This window comes from Meriones unguiculatus, chromosome 3 (genome assembly GCF_030254825.1).
Source record: "Meriones unguiculatus strain TT.TT164.6M chromosome 3, Bangor_MerUng_6.1, whole genome shotgun sequence".
NCBI classification, from domain to species: domain Eukaryota; kingdom Metazoa; phylum Chordata; class Mammalia; order Rodentia; family Muridae; genus Meriones; species Meriones unguiculatus.
The window spans coordinates 181,449,795-181,468,773 of record NC_083351.1 but is presented as its reverse complement, the minus strand read 5'-3'; the positions used below and the strand labels follow the sequence as shown (position 1 = coordinate 181,468,773).

The 18,979-nt window shown below is 53.0% G+C and overlaps 1 protein-coding gene across 1 annotated transcript; it reads left to right on the top strand.

Annotated features, from left to right (window-relative positions):
- The first annotated feature begins 523 nt into the window (after positions 1-523).
- Positions 524-7,110, top strand: Kif12 (kinesin family member 12). Its single transcript, XM_021650029.2, is given in 20 exon segments — positions 524-702; positions 795-860; positions 949-1,027; positions 1,318-1,445; positions 1,534-1,609; positions 1,946-2,080; positions 2,215-2,350; positions 2,992-3,083; positions 3,260-3,416; positions 3,920-4,038; positions 4,126-4,230; positions 4,706-4,808; positions 4,890-4,980; positions 5,146-5,232; positions 5,523-5,604; positions 5,676-5,774; positions 6,281-6,381; positions 6,461-6,555; positions 6,558-6,578; positions 6,779-7,110. Coding segments are annotated over 20 exon segments (1,938 nt in total). The 5' UTR covers positions 524-676; the 3' UTR covers positions 6,919-7,110.
- The last annotated feature ends 11,869 nt before the right edge of the window (positions 7,111-18,979 follow it).

The window sequence follows — 18,979 nt, the reverse complement described above, 5'->3', positions numbered from 1 at the left end:
GGCAGGTCCACATATGACTGATCAGGCCTGGGGTCATCCTGGAGACTGGCAAAGAATGGTGATCCAGTCTGAGCACACTCACAGACATCTCTGCTGCTGTGGCTGCTCTGGGAAGTCAGACCAAAGGGGTTAAAGAACATACGGGCTTTGGATTAGCCTTCACTTGACAGGTGCACCAATGTTTAACCAGATGCTGGGAAGCTAATGTCAGCTCAGCCTAGAGGCTAGCCAGCCAGCCAGGTTTCTTGTGGTCCTCCACTCCCTGGTCTCTGCTCTAAGAAAAGGCTGAGCTACTGAGAGAGGGAGGGTGCGTGCCAGAAGAGCCTGTTTCGTTCTCTGGCTCTGCGGCCCAGACTGAGCCCTTTCCCTGATGTGTGTCTCTGTGACAAAGGAAGATGGTCTGGGTGGTCCTTTAGCTCCCTCCAGAGGAGACTGGCCAAAAGCAAGGGATCCTTAGACACCAGAACCCCCTGTCTAGAATGCCCTGGCCTGGGACTGTCCCCACCTCACGGGTAGAGCAGGTAAATCTTTAACTTGCTAGCTCTGGGCCGGCTGGAGTCTTTCTGGATGACTGGCTGTGAGGGAGTAGGGATGGGGAAGGAAGGTGTGTCTGGACAGTCTCTGCGGTGAGGGGAGGCAGACCAGAAAGGGAAAGGAATCGTGCACAGTACGCGGCATGGAGGAACGGGGGTCTCCCGACGGGTAAGCACAGTTTGTGTGAGGTTACGCAGCCCTGGAAGCTCTCCCAGAGGAAGAAACTAGGGGCAGGAATGGTAACCTTCTTGTGGCCACAGAGACCCAGAGCGGAGCCTGGAGCAGGGGACAGAAGGACCAGAAACCCCCATTCAGGTGGTGCTCAGGTAAGCACTGGTGGACCAGGAGGCACGCGGGCCAAGAAGGGATGAAAAGCAGTATCCGGATGACCCATCTGGGCTCTCCTGGATCCAGGGTGCGCCCCATGAGCACCGCGGAGCTGCGGAGAGGGGAGCAGAGCGCCCTGCACTGCTCGGGGACCCGGACTCTGCAGGTGAGAAGCCTTCCCGGCCTCCACAAAGGGTCCTGTGGCTGGGACCCTCGAAGCGACTTTGCCTTCGGACACCTCTCTCCGCGGACTGCCCCTCCCTCACAGAGTGCCCCTCCGAAGGCCCCATCCCTACACAGTACCTCCCTCATCCCGGAGGGCTCCTCCCCTCTAAGGTGCCTCGGCTACTCCAGTAGCCATTCCTTCAGCGTGCCCTCCCCCACCCCTGAAACCGGCCCTTCCTGCCCGGGCTAGAGGGTACTGCAGGGCCCCGCCTCGACGCCATCCCTTTCCAGGTGAGCCCCCCGGGGGGAGGCCCCGACGTGGCGTTCCGCTTTGGTGCGGTGCTGGACGGGGCGCGCACGCAGGAGGACGTGTTCAGGGCGTGCGGCGTGAAGCGCCTGGGCGAGCTGGCCCTGCGTGGGTGAGTGCGGCGCGGGCCGCGCGGGGCGGGGGGCTCCGCACCGCCCGACCCCCGCCTTCGGGCCCAGCCACGCCCTTGCCGTCCACAGCTTCTCCTGCACGGTCTTCACTTTCGGTCAGACTGGCTCCGGGAAGACTTACACTCTGACGGGACCTCCTCCGCAGGTGGGCCGCAGGCTTGGGCGAGGGCCCGCTCGGGGTGGTGGGTGGGACTCCGGGGCGGAGGAGGCGTGGCCAACGCTGCCCCACCCCATTGGTTCACAGACCTGGCCCCTGGGGAAAACTTGCAGAGTTTGGAGCATTTGTATTCTAATTTGGGCAACTTCACTCACTGGCTTTCTGTTAGTTCATCTGTGAGGTGGCGTCCATTAAGTGCTGAGGTAGTGTCTGTGGGGTGGCACTGATGAACTACGGAGCTACTGCGTGGCGCGTTGGCTTCCTGCACAGTTAGCGCTCTGCTCCTGGAGCTCGTGCTACAGCCCCAGCTGTGTTTACCCCCAGGGGGAAGGGGTGCCCGTGCCCGCCAGCCTGGTTGGCATCATGCAGAGGACCTTCACCTGGCTATTGGACCGCGTGCAGCACCTGGATGCCCCTGTCACCCTCCGAGCCTCCTACCTGGAGATCTACAACGAACAGGTAAGCAAATGGCAGTCCGCCTGGAAAGAAGGTCAGATGTTCCTAGGACCAAGGATGCTAGGAAGTGGAATGGGAGGCGTAACCATTGTCAAAGGATATGAGTGAATGGAGCCTGCTTCTCCTTCCCCTCTCAGGTTCAGGACTTGCTGAGCCTGGGGTCTCCGCGGCCTCTGCCTGTTAGGTGGAACAAGTCCCGAGGCTTCTATGTGGAGCAGCTTCGGGTGGTGGAGTTTGGCACTCTGGAGGCCCTGATGGAGCTCCTGCAGATGGGTAGTTTGCCTTATTGGTAGCTTTGGGGCCAAGGATTCCTCAGCTCCCTCTGAGGCTCCCTGCGGACCTGGGCTGCCGGAACTGGGACTTCAGAAAGGACTCTTGCAGAGAAGGGTCAGCAAAGCAGCAATTCAAAGATGTGGCAAGGGTGCCCACATGCAAGTTGCCTTGCCTTGAGGGTTGCCTTGCCTTCCAGATCGCCTGCCCAAGCCTCTGGCGCACTCCTCTGGGTTTCAGACCTGCCACCCTTGCAGGGCCTAAGCACCCAATGGGTATACCTCTTAGCCTAGCTCATCTATAAGGTCCTATCATCTCAGCCTTAGTTTGAGCATTTACTTAGAATCCTCCCCTGGCAGGCACTGGGGACACTGGGACGCTGGCCAGACTGGCCCCAGCTTTCCCTTCTTTGCTGACCTCTGCTTTCGTTTCTCTGTCTTGCCACAGGTAAGACAGAGGTGCTAATCTGCCATGCTTGTGCTCCCTTCTCCCACACTCCTTGCACCTGTCAGCACCAAAGATGGCGCCCTTCACCCCCTAAGCCAGTCCTTTGCGCTCCTGTGCTGATAGCTCTCTGACATTCTTGCTCCTGGGCATGGCCCTTTCTCCCTACGTGCTACAGCTTCTAAAGTCTTCTTCCCCAGGTCTCAGCCGTCGCCGGAGCTCCTCGCATACCTTGAACCAGGCCTCCAGCAGAAGCCACGCCTTGCTCACCCTCTACATCAGCCGCCCCACTGTGAGTGCCAAGCCTGGGGAAGGCCTGGCTCAGGGCCACCCAGCATGGCTCTGGCTTTGCATGTATAACCCAACTTGGATCTTCTAGTTGTGGGGGGTGAAACCTTTGACCGTGAGACACTGTGACTTTGATGGAGATAGTCTTCTCCGAGTCCCCATCAAGCCCTGGTTCATCAGCCTCCGCAGGTACCCCCCATGGACCTCGGAGAGCCCCCTGGTGGAGGAAAGCTGTGCTTCGTGGACCTGGCAGGCAGTGAGAAGGTGGCAGCCACAGGATCCCGAGGGCAGCTGATGCTTGAGGCCAACAGCATTAACCGCAGCCTGCTGGCCTTGGGTAAGACCTGGGAGCCTCCTGACCTCTGAGCCCCTTCTTTCTGCTAGCTCCGTTGCTGTATTAGGGTGACCCAGAACTTGTAGTCACAGAAGAGGCCTGGAGCCCTGGCATCAGGTCTGAAGCTGACTTTCCTCCTCTGGTAGAGGGTTATCAGTCGGAGGGCAACGACACAGGCGCAGCATGGGGAAAGGAATGCGTCTTTGTACCCAACTGCATGGCTGGCCCTAGGTCCCTACGGCCCTAGCTTCAGTGCCTGCCCTGCCTAGGATGTGGCAGCTGCTGCTTTTTTTTTTTTTGTCTGAGATCTCTGCTGAATGTTGGGAATTGGGTAAACAGTACATCTGAGCCTTCAGAGAGCCCAGTCGGCTGCTGCTGGAGACCAGTGTGAAAGCGATGTGAAGGGCTGGGTTTTCATCGGCCCGACTGAGCCTCCCACACGGCAGCAGCCCAGCCAGACAACTCTGGTCACACAGTGAAATCTCCCTGGGCCTTCTTCCCACTAGGCCACTGCATCTCCCTGCTGTTGGACCCACAGAGGAAACACAGCCACATTCCGTTCCGGGACAGCAAGCTCACCAAGCTGCTGGCAGACTCTCTTGGGGGTCATGGGGTCACCCTCATGGTATCTGACCCCTGAGGGAGCTGTGGAGGGGCTGGGCCCTGAGAAAGGGTCTTTTCCAGATAAGCACTCAGGGGCAGGCCTCTCCAGGTTGCCTGCGTGTCCCCTTCAGCTCAGAGCCTTCCTGAGACTCTCAGCACTCTGCGATATGCAAGCCGAGCTCAGAGGGTCACCACCCGGCCACAGGGCCCCAAGGTGAGCAGGTAACAGCCAGAGCCCGAGTTAGCACCCTGGTTGGAATCTAGGATGGATCAGAGTTGAGATTTGGGTTGGAATCCTGGGAATGATGTCATGATTGGTGTCAGGGTCATAGCCAAGGGTCTACGCCACAGTTAGAGTCTGGACAGGCCTAGGGCTGGAGACTGAGTGGGCTGTCATCAAGACCTATCCCAGATCTCAGCTGGTTGGGTCTAGTCTGGAGTCCAATATATGGTCAATTTGGGGATCCCAATCTAAGCCAAGAGGCAGAGCTGAGTTTGGGCTTGGACAAGTCCAGTTCTGACTGAGTCCCTTCAGGATGACACAGTAAGGATGAGGTGTGACCTGGGCCAGCATGCAAAGCTGACAAGTAAAGCAGGAACTGGAGTTTAGACCCCACAAATCCTCACACAGGGAAGCCCTCGAACTGTGCACAGCCCATACAATCATAAAGTGGTTTCTTCCTTGGTAGCCTCCTGGAGCAAAGCCACCCCAGCAAGTAGAGGCTGAGCTGTTGCGGCTCCAAGAAGAGAATCATCATCTGCGGCTCCAGTTGGATCAAATGCATACCAAGGGTATGAGCTCCTGAAGGCCAGGAGAGGGTGTGGATAGAATCTGGGTTGCTTAGAGTCCAGCAATGTCCTGCTTTCCTGCAGCACCAGGGGCCCATGGAGCTCGGCTGGCCTGGGCCCAGCGGAACCTCTATGGCATGCTGCAAGAGTTTATGCTAGAGAATGAGAGGCTCAGGTAAAACAAAGTGGGGCCAGCACTGGGATTCTGTCCCTACCCCTTCCTGCTCATCTACTTTGGGAGGATATCACCTACCCATCCATGGTTCTCTGCTCCCGTGGGTTCCCACCTTCCTCGGGTACCGGTGCTGCCTCTCATCCCCAGGCGCTTACTCCCCACTAGGAAGGAAATGAGACAGCTTCGGAGTAGCAGGGACCTGGCCCAGGCAGAGCAGCGTGTCCTGGCCCAGCAGGTCCATGAACTGGAGAGGTGAGTGTAGCCATATGGAAGGCTTAGGATGTGAAAGCTAGCAGAGAGGACTTTGAGAATGAGCGGGAGTCGTCAGGCTTTGGCAGCCAATCATTGGCTTCAGCTTCTGACTCTGCCACTTCCTGGCTAAACGGACCACCCTGGGGTAGTCATTGGACCACTAACTGCCGAGGGGTTCTTCTGGGAAATAGTCTTGGCTTGGCTGCCCTACAGCGTTGTTTGCTGATGAGGGGATGAGTTCACAGAGTGTCAGGGTCGGGGACTGAGCTCGGATCCACTTCTCTTCCCAGGCATCTTTCTGTGTGCTCCCTCCCCCAGCAGGGCTCTGCCTCCATGTGCCCCTGCTCAGTGGCTCCAGCTGCCTCCTGCCATGTGAGTCTGGCTCACCCTGGGTTGTGGTGGACAGCCTAGAATGCCACAGCCACTGATATGCCCTCTTGCAGGCACTACCCCCCATCTGCTCCTGCTTCCACCTCTGTCCTTTGTGCCGAGCACCCCTGGCCAGGTGGGCTTGCCCGTGGAGAGACTGCCATGTGCCGCAGGTATGAAGGGAGAAGGTGAACCTGGAGAAGTGGAGACGCTGATCTAGGGTCCAGTGGTGGCGGTGATTCCAGGGCTCTGGACTGGGGCACAGGAGCGAAGGGCCTGCACTGGGCCCACATCTCATCCCACAGTGTGGAATGTCTGCTCGCCTGGCCTCCGGCCCTGCCTTCTTTTCACTTTCTGTCTCATTTACCCATGCTCATCCATTTCTGCCTTTACTTCTTTATCCGTGTGCCCATTCCTTCTGGAAACCTCCTTAAGCCAGCCTAAGGTTTGGGCCCACCTCTGTGTTATCCTCTGCCTTCAAAGAGCTCGGTATCCCTGGAGACGACATTACAAGAAGCACCCGAGTGGCCCACAGAGGAAATGAGAGAGCCACCTTTGTATGTTGGCATGCTGTCCATGACACCCTGCTAACAGGCATGGCTAGGGTCAGCATGGAGGAAATGATATCCAGTCATGAAAGCCTGAACTCATCCGGTACGGGCTTTGGTCTTTTCAGCAGGTGCTGGAGCCGGAGGCCCCAGGCCACGTGTCTCTGTCTGCGTGGGCCCCACCTCGAGCACCTTCACCAATCTCAGGCTCTGCCAAGCCCCGGCGAGAGAGGTGGGTCAAGCCTGGGGTCTTGGAGTGGCAGGGGGAGGCCTGGAGCGACCAGGCTCATTCTTTCTCCACACCCACCCAGGAGCCATAGTGACTGGACCCAGACTCCAGTGCTGGCAGAGATGCTGACAGGAGAGGAGGTGCTCCCCTCCGCACCGCCCTTGCCCTCAGGGTCCTCGGCATGCCGCCCAGGCTAAGAGGTGAAATTGAGGGTTAGGCTGTGGGGTTTCCATCTTGAACCATGCTTCCAGCCTCATGGCAGAGGCCTCCCCTTTAGTCCTGACCTCTGCTGGAGCCTGGGAACTTGGGGAGAGGGTACTGGAGGCTGCCATACAAGATCCTGCGCCTCAGTAGTCTGGAGGTGGCCTGGGGACAGGATTTGAGTCTCATTGCTCCTTAGGAGGATCTGGGATCCCTAACCTGGCCCAGAGGCTGGAGGCCCTGACACATCAGAGGAGCAGCTCCCTGAACCTCCGCCAGAGGCAGCCACAGGCCAGCGAGAATATGCAGAGCCCTGGCCAAGTCCTTGCTCCTTGTTAAAGACAGCCAGACTGGCTCTGTGCACTAGGCTTTCAACTCTCAGTCTGTGAATGGGAAAGATGTTGCTGGGCAGAGCTGGGGAGTCCTAAGGGGGCACAGGGTCCCCTGCCCCAGACCTTCAACCCGAGGCTGGGCTCAGGAGATGCTGGCAGTGGGTGGGAAAACCGGAATAAAGCAAGGCATCGGCTCTAATCTAGTTTTCCTCATGTTCTGTGCTGCCAGGTAGGTGGCTGTCACTTTTATTGGGCGTGGCCTAGGGAAAGTAGCAGGGCTGCGCTGCAAAAGCCCAAAGACTTCAGGGTGCTGTAGCTACGTTCAGAGTTTGGGCTATGTCAACAGCATAAGGGAGCCACGGAAAGCTGTTGAGAGGCCCCAGCAGAGGCTTGTGTCATGGTCATGTTGGCCCCATGGGTGGTAGAAGCCCTACACTGATAAGGATTGGCAGATAGAGGGGGCAACCTTGGCTTGCAGGGCTTAAGCCTGACATCCAGGTGGGCCTTCTTTGAGACCTGAAGCCTGGTACTGGCAAGGGCTCCAAGCAGGCAAGCCTCTACCACAGGCCTGTGGGAGCCTTAGGGAGAAACAGGCCAAGCTAATTAGGAAGCTCCAGGGAGCGTTGGGGCCTGGGCTTGTTGGAGGCTGCTGGCCTGACCTGGAGACTTCCTGTCTCTGAAAGGGGTGACCTACCAGTTTCTCCACCATACTCCCTAGAGCAAGACCAAGCAAAGAAGCACTCTGTGTTCTCTCACCCAGCATTCTAAAAAGAAGCCGTGAGTGTCTCCAAAGCATGCTCCCTTTGGAGAATAAGGACACAAAGATGAAACCAGGGTGTCTCGAGGTCTCTCTGAGTGTGTTGTGTGTCTTAGGCTTTTCCCCAGGACTCCTGAGTCTGTGTAGGGAAGGTTCTGGAAGCTAGGGATAACTGCTTCAGCTCAGGCTGAAGCCCTAAGGGAAGAGATGTGAAGGGTATGACCTGAGAACGGACATTGAGGGTATTCAGCAGAGACCAGGGTCCAAGCAGACTCCAGAGACAGCAGGGTCCAAGTAGACTCCAGAGACAGGGTGATGGCCAGATACGGGCAGGCAGAGCAGGCTTAGCCACACAGGTTCCAATCACTTGTCCCTTCTCCACAAGTGGTCCTGCGCAGCTCAGCTGTCCTGAGCTCAGGTTACCTTATGTTCAAAACGGGCACAAGACTGGTGCTCCTTTATATGACCTTTATGGAGATTAAACTCCCTGACATTTGTAAAGAATGTCACAAGAGGCTGCTTCTTTTGCCAAAAGTTTGGTCAAAAACACTTGTAGTTACATGACAGTTTGATAAAATTAATAGTCCTGAGCATGGAGATGGTTTAGTTTGTGAAGTACTCACTATGCAAACCTAAGGACCTGAGTTCAAGCCATAGCACACACATAAAAATCAAGGTAGGAGGCAGCTAAAATGGTTCAGCAAAGTAAAGGCAGTGACTGCCAAGCCTGTCAACCGGAGTTCAATCCCTAGGACCCACACGTGGAAAGAGAACCATCTTCAGGTGTCCTCTGACCTTCACTTGAGTAATACAGCTCCTCCAGGAGACTGAAAACAGACAGGCAGGCAGGAGGCAGAACAGACAAATAGACACACACATACAGAAACACACATACACTTGAGTAATAATAACAACAACAGGTGTAGCAGCACAGGCTTGTAATCCTGGACTGAGGAGGCGGAGACAGGAAGATCCCCAGCACTCTCTAGCCAGCCAGTCTGGCCAAATCAGTGAGTTCCAGAACAGTGAGAGGCTCTCTCTCATAAACCAAAGGTAGATGGCACCTGAGAAATTATTCCTGAGCTTGACCTCTGGCCTCCATATGAGCGTATTTGCACACACACACATTCTCACAAACTACTCAACAGATACATACGGGAACTTGCCTGGGGCATGTGTTGCTCTCACAGAATACAGGCAGTACCAATGAGCCATGCCTGGGCAGGTTGGAGTTCTCAGTGCAGGGTTCTAGAAAGGCCTCATGGGGGAGATGCTTATGCAGAGATCTGAGGGGGAGGGGGTCCCCAGTGGACAGCAGAAGTTCCCCTCTCCTGACGTTGTCACAGTGCCGTGTCTGTGGTGGCTCGCAGGCTCCCGCCGCTCCTTGGCCCCCTGAACAGTTCACTGCCTGATGCACAGCCCTGCTTATTGGGAGGTCTTTGGCCTCAGGCAGGGAAAGCCCTGGCACCAAGCATGAGAGCTTTCCCCAGCCACCTTGGGAGTGAGAGGATGGACGGGGACCCCAGGGGGCACCCTGGCCCCAGATGCCTCACTAGCATTTGGAGACTCTTCTTCAGCCAGCCAGGCTCTTTGTTCCAGCTCCTGCCCTTAACAAAAGCCTGGCTTCCTTCCCTAAGACTCTGCTGCCCTCGCTGCCCCTGGCTGCCCAGAGCTCACCATTCCCTCTGCCCCTCCCCTCCAGGATGGCTGCTTCTCTAGGACCCCAAGCTCTGGGGGATTCCACAAGGTCATAATCCCAGGTGAGACTGCGCCTCCATGTGTTCCTCACTGAAAACTGCAGACCCAGGAGGCTCTTCTGGGATTCTAAAAGCCACTGCCTAACACAGACTGCTGGAATTTGGGGACAGGACTTTGACCCCAAGTGTTTAGAAAGCTGTTGAAAAAAGGCTGCCAGTAGCTCAGAACACTGGAATTGAGGGAGACTCTTGGAATTCCTGGGCACTAGGAATTTCCCAGAATTCCAGTTCCTTAGATCTCTATGGACTTTTAGAATGTATTGAAGTTGGAACAGATCGAGTGGAGAGGAGATGTGACTAGAGCCCTGAAGGCCATCCATGAGTTTCTAGATTGCTGTCACATCTGAGAAACATGGAGATCTAAAACAGTTTCTAACTGAGTCTTCCAGGCCCTTGGGCACCCCATCTTTAGCCAGTGCGGAGTAGGGTGTGTGGCAGAAGCCATAGCTGTGGGATGGACGGCACAAGCTTCAGGAAGACACTTCTGAGGACTCTACTCACACAAGATGTGCACCTGCACACACACACACACACACACACGGACACACACACACGGACACACAAAACAAAAATAAAAGACTATGAGACACTGTCAGGTAGTAGTGACATAAGCCTTTAATCCCAACACTTGGGAGGCAGAAGCAGGTGGATCTCTGATTCCAAGGCCAGCCTGGTCTACAGAGCGAGCAAGTTCCAGGACAGCCAGCAGGGCTACAAATAGAAAGCCTGTCTCACAAAACAAAAACAACAACAAAATAACTCACAAAAAACAAACAAAAAAAGTTTGTGAGAATGCCAGATATATAGCTCAGGAGATGAGCACTTGCCTAGTGTGTATGAAGCCCTGGGTTCAAATCACACCACCCTACAAACGGCAGTGACATGTCATCAGGGATGAACTCCTAGACAGACCCCGAGGGTTGAAGTCAAGGGAGACCTGACCCTAGTGTTGGGAGCAACTTGCTGCTTTGATCACCAACCCCTAAACCCCCAATGGGCTCTTTTTTCTCTCCAAGCATTTCTCCCTTGGTCTAGTGACACAATTGCCCAAATTCATATTCAATTTCAGAGCTCTTGTACGAGATTCAGCCCCTGAGGGAATAGTTATCTCCCTTTAAAGGACAGTTCCATTTCTGCCTTCTCTTTGGGTGGCAGATGCCAGGATGCATCTGCCTTAGTTTTCCAGACAAATATGGTAGGCAGAGTAGGCAAGTAAGTGTGGCGTTGCTGGGGATTGGGATTGCTGGGGTTGCTGAAACTCCAGACAGAAGAGGCTATGGCTGAAGACCTAACTCCTTGAGCCTTGCGCACCCAAGCTGTCACTGATGTTGGCCCTAGAATGAACTTTGACAGTTGAGTTGGGCTGCGTTCCTGAACTCTCATTCACTGTGATTGCAAGCCCTCACCTAGAGTCTGGCCCTCCACTTAGCAGATCCGAGTATACTAGCCTGAACCTGAGCCAATGCCCTCCTCTCATGGTTGTCCAGCCAAGTGAGGGGAAAAGCAGAAGCCAACTGACAATTACTGTGCAGTAGAAACAGTGACAACTATTTCTGTGTGTGCCAAGCACTGTCCATTGGTCTTTATTCCTCAACAGCTACAAGAAGCAACGTGGCTGCAGTTTTCACTTTGCAGGATGGACATATGTGTAGTGGGCATGCCTCCTGAGAAAAGGGTTCTCAAAGGACACTGTGGGAGCACTCTAGCTGGACCCCAGACAAAGGGCTTAGTCAGGGATCCCTGAGCAAGTCAGCATAAGCAGAGAGAGCCCAGCCATGTCAGGAAGAAGTTTGTCCCCAAGGAGGAAGTGCCACCAGATACACTGGGTCATTGTCGAGATGGCCCAGCAGGTCCTGGCATCTCCTGCCATGATCTGGGACCCTATGTAAGGGAGAGAACCAACTCCTGAACGCTGTCCCCTGCCGTCCACATGCGTACGTGGCACACGTGTACCTGCAGACGAAGGCAGGCATGCACACAAAATTAGAGAAATAAAATGTTACCTTTTAAAGAGAAATCCTTCAGACTTCTCAGTGAAGCAGGCCGAGCTGAGAGCTAGAAGCGGAAGGCACTGGTCTGACTGCTGACCGGTTGGGTAGGACTTCAGGGGAGGTAGGTCTGGGTGGGCCTCAGGCTCTGGAGTCTCGGCAGGTTTAGTTCTTTCCCAGTCTCCGTTTGCTCAGCTTACCAGCTATGGGTGAAGGGTGTTACTCTCTTTGAGCCTCTCTTTCTTCTGTGAAGTGAGGATAAAATTAGTTTACCCTAAAGGGATCCAAGTGCTCATGGGGATGATAGGATTAAATGCGGTTGCTTACAGACTTCAGCCCAGAGCCTGGCTCTGGCCAAGACTACATAAACACTAGCTGTTCTCGCTAGGTCAGCACCAATGGGTGTGCCTGCACCAGGACCAACCTGTCAGTACTGCACCTGCCCCAAGAGAACTAGGTTAGGATCTGACTTCTGGGTATTACAGCGGAGACATCATCTCTGCTGGCTGCTTTCTTCACGGGAGGCCCCGGACACTGATTCTCCAGGGACCACAGCCAGTCAGAGGAGAACCAGGGGAGAGTTTCCATGGTCTTACAAGGTAATAGTTGGCAATTTCACTTGCCTTTCTGGAGCAAAGGCCAGTGGCACTTTCTAAGGAGCCCATTTGCCTCATGGTTGCAGGAAGAAACAACTTTCATCCTTTCACACGTGTAGTGTGCATTCGTATGGTCAGCAGGGATGAGGAGGGCCCGAACATCTTGCTTCTATGGACAGATGAGCCCAGCCTTAAAAAGCCTAGACAGTGACAGGACGTCTTTCCTGGGCACCTGCAACGACTTCACAGGTTCCTTCTAGAGGCCTTTCTTCCTGGTGCTAGGTGACAGGTGACAAGCCCTGTCTCCAGGACATTCTGAATTCTGTAAGTATCCAAGTTTCGTGTGTGTGTGTGTGTGTGTTTGTATGCTCGTGTGTATGCAAATATGTGTGTGCATGTGTGTGTGTGTATGTATGTATGCTCATGTATATGCAAGTATGTGTGTGTGTGTGTGTGTGTGCGCTCACGCTCCTATGTCCTTGGGGAAAACAGGCCAGCCTTAAATAGAACTCTCATGTGCCGTCCACCTTGTTCTCTGAGGAGGGTCTTTCACCAGGCCCAGAGCTTGTGATTCAGCTAGACTTCTGGAAGTGAGCTCTTGGCATCTGCCCGTGTTCAGCTCTCAGTGCTGGCATTGTAAGTAAACACACACGCACATACTGACCTCCCTATGTGGGTTGTGAGGACAGAGCTCAAGTCCTCAGGTTTGCATGGCAAGCGCTGTCTGCCCACCCCTCAAGGCCCACAATGCCCACTCTCTCAGCTGTTTCTTCAGACTAAGCCACCAGCTCCCTACAGTCCTGACAGCATCACAGGGCTCAGCCACTAAGTCTCGCTCTCTCTGAGGAACAAAGGGGGGTGGCTTTTGTATTTCATCTTTATATGCATCTTTGAACTCAGAGTCGCCTCACTTCAATCAGGACAGAAAGCAGAGTCATAACAGGTGAGACTGACAGGTAGCAGGGTCACAGGTGTTCCTGGACAGTGTGGCCAAGAGGTCCTGTTGGTTACCAGGGCCCAGGGCTGGGGACTTCAGCAGAGAGCCTGGGGGGGTCAGGGTTTGTAATGGTAACTCACCTACAAGTGGCCTCCAACACCTGATCCTCAGCCTCAGTTTCCCTATAGGCAAAACAGCGCTACCAGCATAGTGAAGACCCAAACAGAGATTCAAGAGTGACAACCGGCAGGACACTCGGGTCTCCTGGGTGCCTGGCAGCCTATGTGGCCGGTTCCTACCCCCCAACAGAATGTCCTGGAGACTTCAGTTTTGTATGAGGGGCTTTCTAAACGCTTTAGCTCTCTAACAAGCACCAGTCAAGGTGGGGGCGCATGGGGGGTTACAGTAGGCTGGAAGGAAGGTAGCAACTGGCCTTGGCTTTTCCCTCAGGCCGGTCCTGCAGGCCTCCTAGTCCTGCCTTGTCTTAGCTTTCTGTAAGTTCTCTGCTGCCCCCTGGTGGACAGGAGACATCCATGCATTCTCAGCACAATTCCAACCAGGTCCTGGGCAGGTTCAAAGGCGTGTGCCTTACACACTTTGGGAATGTTTTCACAAGTGTTCATGATGCTTTGTTTCAGCACTGTCACTTGAGTATGCACTGTCCCTTTTGGATGTTTAGATGGAACAGCTGAAGCCAAGGAAAGGACTGCTCTGTAGTCTCCAGACGCTGGTACTCCAACTCACACTGACACTTAGCTCAGTTGACGCTGGCACACTCAACTCCTCTTTTTTTTTTTGGACAAGATCTCAGGTACCCCAATCTGGCCTTGAGTTTGATATGTAGTTGAGGATGACCTCGGACTTCTAATCCTCTTCCATCTACCTCTCAAGTGCTGAGATTACAGGTATGTGCCACCATGCCCAGCTTAGGCAGTTGCTGGGATTCAAACCTGGGGCCTCACACATGCTAGGCAGGCACTTTGCTCTTCACTCCCCACCCTGTGCCAAAGAGAAACACAAGGGTGGTGGTCTGTCTCAGTAAGGAGAGTGAAGGCAGTGTGGAGTGAAGGCTGGGCAATGACACTTCCCTCACTGCCAGAGCGTTCACCTCTGCTTTACTGTGCTGGCCCTGAATGGATGGCCTGTGACAGGGGAGCGGGCAGGACCTCCACCATGTCATCCCCTTCCACACAAGCTTGCTCACACCCACTGGCCTCTGCCCTTGAGGTCCCTGCCTGTCCAGTAACAGCTTCTAGTGTCCAGTCCTTCCTGAGCACTGACTGTCCCCCAGCTCTTTTCCTGTCTCCCCATTGATCTCCTCTACCTCAGATACGACCTCTGACCTTCGGGACATAAGCAACCCTGTGCTTCCTGGGCAGGGAGCAAGCCCTGGGCCTGGCAAGATTGCCAGTCCTACTAGCTGATGTACTTCTCTCTGTCCTCCAAGCACCCCAGCTAGGGATTTTTTAAATTTTAATTTAAAATGTCTTCTTTGATGTGCATGCACATGTGTGTACAGGAGTGTAGGGCTCAGGGGACAACCTGCAGGAGTCAGCCCTCTCCTTTCACCATGTGGGGTTCTAAGATCAAACTCAAGTCTTTAGGCTTGGCAGTGCACTCCTTAACCTACTGCCTAGTTCTCTCTCTCTCTCTCTCTCTCCCTGTCTGTCTGTCTGTCTATATAGCTCTCTTAATACCCCCAATGTATTTTTCTCTCCATCTTCCTTACTGCTGAGACTCTTCCTCGTGCTCAGATGACTCCCTCCTGGGACCTCAGTCTCCTGTGTGCTCGTGTCTGGCCATGTTCATTCTTTGGATTCGTCTCCCTGCTCTGGCTCTGTTCCCTTTCATTACACCCTTCCCTGGACCTATCCTCATCTGTCTGCCTCCTCCTCAAACCATGTCAGGGTCCCTATCCTGTTCCTAGTGACAAGCTTGAAAGAACGCTTGGATAGCATGAAGAGAAAGTCTGGATGTAGGAACAGGCCTACTCGGGCCCTACCTGGGCCATAAGCTGAGTAATCTTGAACAAATCCCTGTGTCCACTGTGTTCATCTGAAAACTGAAAACAGGTCTCTGCTCCCTGCTATGCTGGGTTCGTTTGAGGTTCCTGGGTGGGCAACATCCTCCCCACCTTCAAATTTCCCAGGATCCTGATGATTCCTGTGAACTTTGGGCCCCCTGGGAGCGCAGGGGCCCTTCAGCTTCTGCACTCTGAGAGACAAAGGAGAAGAGGGGACGGGGTCCTAGACACAGCCTGTCTTCACCCCTGGAGCCCCTGTTAATGTTTAAAAGTGGTTCAAAGTCCAGATGGCCTTGACTGTGGGTTCCCTCTGTTTGTTCTGGTTAATAATCTCAGGAGTACAAACATCTGGAGTGAGAGGAGAAATCAGCACCCTTAGCCATCTTCCGGGCTTCCTCCCCACCCCCACCTTATCCCGGCGGGCATGTTGGTACTAAGTAAATCAACATACTGAGGATCTTCTGAGCTTCTCCTCACCCAAGCAGGTTGTACAATGAGCATATGGACTGGTCCCACAGAGTCTGAGATCAGAGCTGGGGTACCCTGAGTGCCCTAGGCTTCTCAGCCTGCCATCCAGGTCAGAAAACTCACATTGGGGGTGCTGCTAGAGAGATGGCTCAGTGGTTAAGAGCACTGGCTGCTCTTCCAGAGGCCCCAGGTTCAATTCCCAAAACCAACATGGTAGCTCACGCCTGTCTGTAGCTCCAGTTCCGGGGCTTCTGTCCCTCATGCCGACATAGATGCAGGCAAAACACCAATGAACATAAAATGAAAATAAATTATGCACATATGAAAGGTCATGTTGGAGTGACCATGGAGCATAGGCAATGGGACAGATCCTGGTGTGGGCATGGGCATTCACAGGATGCTTCTACAAGTGAGTGTCCTTGCCCTCCAAGTGGCAACTTCTCTGCTCTCTGGTCTATAGGGCTAGTCTATAGCTGTTTCCAAGCTCTCACAGGACAAGGAGTCAAGATGCCCAGCTTCCACTTCCCTGCTCTCTCTCTCAGTTCAGCTCCTTGTGCCTGCCATTAGCCAACCACAAAAGACTGAGAAACTGTACTGCTGAGATGGTTCAGGAGGTAAAGGCACTTGCTGCCAACCCTGACAACTGAGCTCCATCCCTGGAGCCCACAAGGTGGAAGGGAAGAACTGACTCCAGCAAGATGTCCTCCACATGCACCTCTCCTACGGCACATGTGCCCGTGGCATGTTCATTCCTGCACAGACTACTCCCTCAAACAAATAAATATTATTTGTTAAAAGCTGAGAATCAGGAACATGCAAGAAGGTAACTATGCCAGAAAGCTAAGCCAAGACAGCTGCTGTGTTGAAATGTGTATGGCTGCCAGAGTGAAAATGAAAACTCAGTCCATGGTCAAGCTGCCTGTCATGGTGCTTCGGGAACCCTCTTGTTTACAAACAGACACACATGTGCTCTGCATACTGGCAGAAGGGGACTGTGTCTGCAGCTCTTACAGAAGGGACCCAGAGCACCACTTGCTCAGGCACTGCTTACAGAGCACACCCCTGACTTTCCCATGAGCAGAGCTTTTGCTCTCAGGTCTCAGCTGAACCAGGATTGCATGCTGCAAGGTCTGTGCCATGAAGGAGCAGGGAGGTGGAAAGGTAAAGGCTGGAACCCCAGAGGAGAGAGAAGTGGGTGGAGAGGGATTGTCGTATCATGGACAGGAGTTTGAGCTCTGAAGACAAACAGATGTGAGTTTTAAAAAACTCCCATTAGAATATGTAAATGTATATATTTTGGATATTAGCCCTCTGTTGGATGTAGGGTTGGTGAAGATCCTTTCTCAGTTGTAGGGTGTTGTTTTGTTCTGATGACAGTGTCCTTTGCCTTTCAGAAGCTTTCCCATTTCTTGAGGTCCCATTTATTAATTGTTGATCCTAGAGCCTGTGCTGTTGGTGTTCTGTTCAGGAAGTTTTCCTGTCCAATGAGTTCAAGGATATTTCCCACATTGTCTTCTGTTAGATTCAGTGCATCTGGTTTTATGTTGGGGTCTTTGGTTCACCTGGACTTAAGTTTTGTGCGGGGTGAAGGTATGGATGTATGTTCATACGTCTATATGCAGACATCCAGTTGCACCAGTACCGTTTTAATATATTAAAAAACCCAAGAAATTAAGTACCATCAAGCCAAATAACCCAATTAAAAATGGGGTACAAAGCTAAACAGAGAGTTCTCAACAAGGACTCGCAAATGGCTGAGAAGCATTTAAAGAAATGCTCAGTGTCCTTAGTCACCATGGAAATGCAAATCAAAGTGACTCTGAGAATCTATCTTACACCCATCAGAATGGCTAAGATCAAAAACTCGAATGACAGCACGTGCTGGTGAGGATGTGGAGAAAGAAGAACACTTCTGTATTGCTGGTGGGAGTGCAAACTTGTACAACCACTTTGAAAATCAATCTAAAGGGTTTTCAGAAAATTGGGAACAGTTTTACCTCAAGACTCAGCTATACCACTCCTAGGCATATACCCAAAAGTTGTTCCACCATACCACAAAGATACCTACTAAACTATGTGCGTAGAAGCTTTATTCATAATAGCCAGAAACTGGAAACAACCTAGATATCCCTCAACTGAATAACAGATATAGAAAGTGTGGTAAATTTATACCATGGAATACTACTCAGCTATTAAAAGCAAGGAAATCATGAAATTTGCAGGTAAATAATTGGAACTAGACAATATTATCTTATGTGAAGCAACCCACAAAACCTTTGACACCAAATTTGCCCTACCTAAAAGGTGTGCAAGGATAAAGATGGAGCAGAGATTCTGGGAAGAGCCAAACAATGACCGGCCAACCTGAGAGCAGCCTGTGGGAGGACAACCAACCCTGTGGGGTTCTGCCAGGAAAAGTTGAAGTCAGTCATCTCCGGATAGCCAATTTATCTGCGCTCTGTCTATGATGATAGGCTCCCTTTTCTCGGCGGGGCTTCACAGTCTCTCCTGATCTGGGTAACCCCAGGTCTTGTAAGGCACCTTCAAATGGGACTGTATGTGGTTTGTCAAACAACTGATGCCTCTCGCTCAGGGTACTACTCCCCAATGCTGGCAGAAGGTTCCCTTACCCTCTTTCCAGACCCAGACAGCCTGAGTGGGTGTAGGCAAAGACCTTTTAGCCTCTCAGGAAAAAACAACAACAATAATAAGAGACTGGTGATGCAGCAGCCATGTAAAAGTCATTAGGACAGCTGCCACTCTTAGATCTGCAGGCAGGCTTGTGTTTGGTGGCCAGTCCCTCCTGACAAAATTGTCTCAAGAATGTTGACCCTCACCAGCAACACTTCCCGTCTTTATCTATCATGGGGAACAGTTCATCGCATAGGAAGGACCCTCAATTTAGGGAGATATGTACCCTCTTTAAAATATATGGCATAAAACTTGCTTTTAAAAAATCTCCTTGTTTTGGGAGGAAGTCCTTTAGATAGCACCTCATGACCACGAGTGATATTAACAACCCTGACACATGGACCTAAGTCTCTTCTCTCCCTGAAATAAGATCAGTCAGGGAGGAAAAACCTCTCCTCACTTTTTGGTTATCTTAGCCATGGCCCATCAATACTTAAGCCATGTTAAAAATAAACCCTGCTAAAAACACTGCCCCACCCAGCCAGCGAGTCTGGGATTCTTCATTTTTCCTCCACCAGGTCTCCTCTCACCAGGCCTGCCCTCTGGCCCACTGCGCCTGGGCTTTGGTGGGCCTGGGCCTCACCAGGCCTGTGCCTTGGCTGCAAGCTGAAAAGGCATGGACATCTGCCCACACCTCGGCCATGCTCAGCACAGCAGCTAGACCAAGAGCTGTAACACTTTGGTGTCACCATAAGTTTTGAAATGCTGGCGCTCCCGTTGCCACTGGTGAACTCATGCTAAAAGAGCTAAACTGTAATATTCTGTGGAAAACCTTTTCCACACCCTGGCTTAGCATACTCAGGCCTCGCCCTAAGGCACTCTAGCTGCCCCTTAGAGAAACGAACCCCCTG